The sequence below is a fragment of the Gekko japonicus genome, unplaced genomic scaffold, assembly GCF_001447785.1.
Source record: "Gekko japonicus isolate JY-2015 unplaced genomic scaffold, Gekko_japonicus_V1.1 scaffold2078, whole genome shotgun sequence".
Classification (NCBI taxonomy): Eukaryota; Metazoa; Chordata; class Lepidosauria; order Squamata; family Gekkonidae; genus Gekko; species Gekko japonicus.
Window position 1 is genome coordinate 4061 of NW_015176038.1, and position 4125 is coordinate 8185.

Sequence of the window (4125 nt, forward strand, 5' to 3'; positions counted from 1 at the left end):
TTTATTTATTTATCAAATTTATATCCCGCCCTCCCTGCAAGCGGGCTCAGGGCGGCTTATGGGAAACTACTGTACTTATGGGAAACTACTGTACAGAGAGTACTGTAATTTTTTTTCAAGCATGCTTGGGTGCCCCCCCCAAAAAAGCACAATATGCCTATAAACAGTGTACCTTTTACTTCCTGGGGAATAAGCAGTTAGAGCTGACCTATAGAAGACCAGTGTTCTTGTCAACCCCTAGTTGCCAACAGTGAATGTCAGACTTCAGGGACAGATGGTCTTAATGACTGAGGCTGGCATTTACAGTGTCTTGTGTAGTTAAGCTGTCTAGAGGTGAAAATGACCTCTTAGCAAGCCCCCAGGTCTTGTACACTATGATAGGTTTTGAGGACCAAGGACTGTAGTCTGTGGGTGGAATTACTGCCCTGTGACTCTGTAGAGTATATCACTGTTCTTGGAAAACTGTATGAACTGTGGTCATATCTTGGTATGCTTTCCCTCCTTCAGATGCGTGCGGGGTCAAGAATCCTGTACAGACCAATTTCTGCCTCGGTGTTGTCTAGGCCGGAAATCAGGACTGGCGAGGTACCTTAAACAATTCTGTGTCTTCCAATCTTTAAACTGTCTGGTGAGCTTGTGTGTTCTTGTCCTAGTTACACAACAAAATATTAAACTCTAGCTCTGGTCAAGGACTCATGCTAAAAAGCAAATTTTGGAGGGACCTTAACTGTACATATTTCACTTATTATTGCAGTGCCTAAAATAATGTTAAATGTAGACTTGTAACTGATGATCAACCAACTTGGTTATATTAATCTAGCTTTCATCCAAGGGACTTGGACCTACTTATGTCTGATTCCTAGGTAGTGTTTCATTGCCATGGGACAAAGCTCTAAATTCATATATGTCTCCAGGCCACTTAGATGGAAAGCTGTTTCTAAAAGTCTCCTGAAAACTAGAGAATTACAGTTTTCCGATTGAAAATGCTCCAGAACAGGGGTCATTTCCTGCGGGAGCGCACAAGAGCAGAGCTCCGCAGTAAGGAGCCCCGGGGGCAGGCACATGCAACAAGCCCCGCCCCCTGCTCCCAGCAGCCCTCAGACCACGAGGAGCAAGAAGCAGCCAGGTAAGTTGCAGAACCCACCCACCCCCGGCCCGCCTTCAGGTACAAGTTCTCCCTCCTCTGTGAAGGCAGATCTGCACGTCCCCCCCCCCAATAGCTAGCAATCCAAAACAGTCCAGTGGAGCCTGAGTGGTGGGTGTTGCCTTCTGACACATTTCCGGTGATGTAAGGGGTGTGGTGGGAGCTGCGGTGGCTCAAGTGGTTAAGACGCTGAACTGCAGGCTGTGGAAGGTCAGTAGTTCAGCGGTTCAAGACCCGGGTGCCGCAAGACAGGGTGAGCTCCTGTCTCTAGTTCCAGCTCCTGCCAACCTAGCAGTTCGAAAGCAAGAAATTGCAAGTAGATAAATAGGTACCACTTCGGTGGGAAGGTAACAGCGTTCCGTGCGCCTTGGTGTTTAGTCATGCCGGCCACATGACCACGGAAATGTCTTCGGACAGCGCTGGCTCTTCGGCTTTGAAACGGAGATGAGCACCGCAACCCTAGAGTCGGATTTGACTGGCTTTCGAGCAAGGGAACCTTTACCTTTTAAGGGGTGTGGTATATGCTAATAAGTTATGCTAATGAGCTCCTGCACCTCTTTTTCTATGGAATGACCCCTGCTCCAGAAAGATGTGAAGACCATCATGGAGCAGGTAGCTTTCTCTTGGAAGCTCCTAGACACCTAGGATGATCTGCAGCTGAAAAAAGTTGTGAAGTTATTATGGTGATTGACATATACTTCCTGTTTGTGGACTTAACTTGCTTTTGGACAGTTTTAGGGGGGGGAATGGGATGGGAAGGAGTTCAAGTCATAGAATCATAGAGTTGGAAGGGACCTCCAGGGTCATCTAGTCCAACTCAGTGTTCCCTCTAAGCTGAGTTAGTGTGAGCTAGCTCACAATTTAATAGCCTCCGGCTCACACATTGTTTGTCTTAGCTCAGGAAGGATGGCTCCAGAGCAAGCTAATTCATGCAGGAGCGAAATCGCTCGCTCACAACTTTAACGTCGATAGCTCACAAAGTAGAATTTTTGCTCACAAGACTCCACAGCTTGGAGGGAACATTGGTCCAACTCCCTGCACAATGCAGGAAATTCACAAATGCCTCCCACCACACACCCCCAGTGACCCCTGCTCTATGCCCAGAAGATGGCCAAAGGATCACGAGAACTAAGCACTGATGCAACCCTCCCCCCCCCTTATGATCTGCCTGAGTACTTTAGTTATTGACAAACTGAGATGTCTTCTTTCTCGTAGAATGCCTGTGACTTCCGTAATACAACCGTGTAGCCTTCCAGGAACTGTGGACTCTAACCTTAATTTTTTCTCTCCTTTTGAAGGGCAACACGACTTTTCTTACTGGACCTCAGGATACCAGCACCCAGTTAGCACTAAGGAAGTTTCAAACTAGTGCAGTCAGCAGGGACATAGACACGGCTGCCAAATTTATTGGTGCTGGTGCTGCCACAGTAGGAGTGGCCGGTTCTGGTGCTGGTATTGGAACAGTCTTTGGGAGTCTAATCATAGGCTATGCCAGGTAACCCATCCTTGACTTCTAACTGTATGTACTATTTGGAGAAATGAATGTTGCCGTTTAATATGCTAGGTATTCAAGAACTGGATTGTTGGTGACGCCAGTGGACCTGTAATCCTCTATTACTTCATAACCGCTGCCCCTGCTGGTTTTGTGTAGAGAAAGCTGAAATGAGTATGCAGGGCTATTGCAGTTCCATGTGTTTGTCTCTGATGTGTCAGCAGTTATGGAAATTGGTGCTTTGGGATGGTATGGAAGAATGCAGGTATTGCTTACCTGGGGACGATTCCCTTATTCTGCTCCATTAAGCTTGGTAAATCTTAAACAGGTCTTCATAGAAGGACATCCTGTTTTATTCTCTGGGGCTTATACCTAGGAAAGTGCTCTTGGGATTGCACTGTAAATCCTAGACGGGTATCTAAACCTTGGGTCTTGCGTTATGTAAATTATAGTAGCCTGTTGCATGTATTAAGATCGAGATACAGGCTTGGAGCCATCCAGTTTTTGCTCAGTATCCCCCAATCACCCTTTTTATTACAGCCCCCTGCCCACTTGGCTTTTGTCCATCCTGGTCCTATGAACCCCACCTTAGCCTTTACAATGGTCAAAAGGTCTCCCGCCTCTTTTCACCAAGCAGAACAGCAGATTGGATCCCAACCCATTGGCAGTACTGAACGATGTAAGCTGCTTTGGGTTTCCATTGGGGGGAAAGGAGGTATAAATGAAGGCAATAAAGAATTTAAGATTTTTTACTCTGCCCTGCAGAGTCTTTACAACATAAACTCTTCCAGTCTTATATGGAGAGTCTTTTCAGACTTTGAGGCTTTCCCTTACATAGTGAAGGAAAACCTCTGTTTGAGAAGGTTCTCCATGCTTTTGCAAACAGGAATAATTGGTGGGTGTAACATATTTACTACATTTTATTAGTGTTCATATAGAAGAAAAAGTCTAGAAAGCTTAATAGATTTAACTCTTGAGGCTTCAGTTACAAAACTGGATCCAAGTATGGTTGTTGTACCTAGTACTGGGAGGACTCTTTAACACAGTCTGTTTTAGAAAAATGGGTCATAGGCAATGCTCCCTCTAAACTGGTGGGGTCTTGTGAGCAGGGCTTTTTTTGCAGGAAAAGCCCAGCAGGAACTCATTAGCATAATCAGGCCACATCCAACAGCAGAAACTCATTAGCATATCAGGCCACATCCCTGACAGTGCAGCTCATTAGCATATTAGGCCACATGCCTTCCCTTGGCTTACCCGGGCGCCCTGCGGCTGCGGGGAGCCCGGGCAAGCTGGCCCTTGGACAAGCTGGGGGGAGGCACAGGGAGGCATTTAAATGCCTCCCCAATCCTTCCAGGCCCACCCAGCCCACCCGCCTTGGAGTCGCCGGGGGGGTCACTCTCCAGGCCTTCCCTCTGTAGCCACGCACGCAGAGGTTTTGGCTGTGGTGGGCATGGCCAACTCTGAAGCCCGCCGGAACTTCGCTCCTGTG

At 47.2% G+C, this 4125-nt stretch overlaps 1 protein-coding gene across 1 annotated transcript in view; it reads left to right on the plus strand.

Moving 5' to 3' along the window:
• Positions 1 to 4125, plus strand: part of ATP5G3 (ATP synthase, H+ transporting, mitochondrial Fo complex subunit C3 (subunit 9)) — a 7203-nt gene that overhangs the window by 1797 nt on the left and 1281 nt on the right. Inside the window, exons 3-4 of the mRNA XM_015426644.1 lie at positions 508 to 585; positions 2443 to 2639. Coding sequence (XP_015282130.1) covers positions 508 to 585; positions 2443 to 2639 — 275 coding nt within the window. The remainder of the gene's footprint in view (positions 1 to 507; positions 586 to 2442; positions 2640 to 4125) is intronic.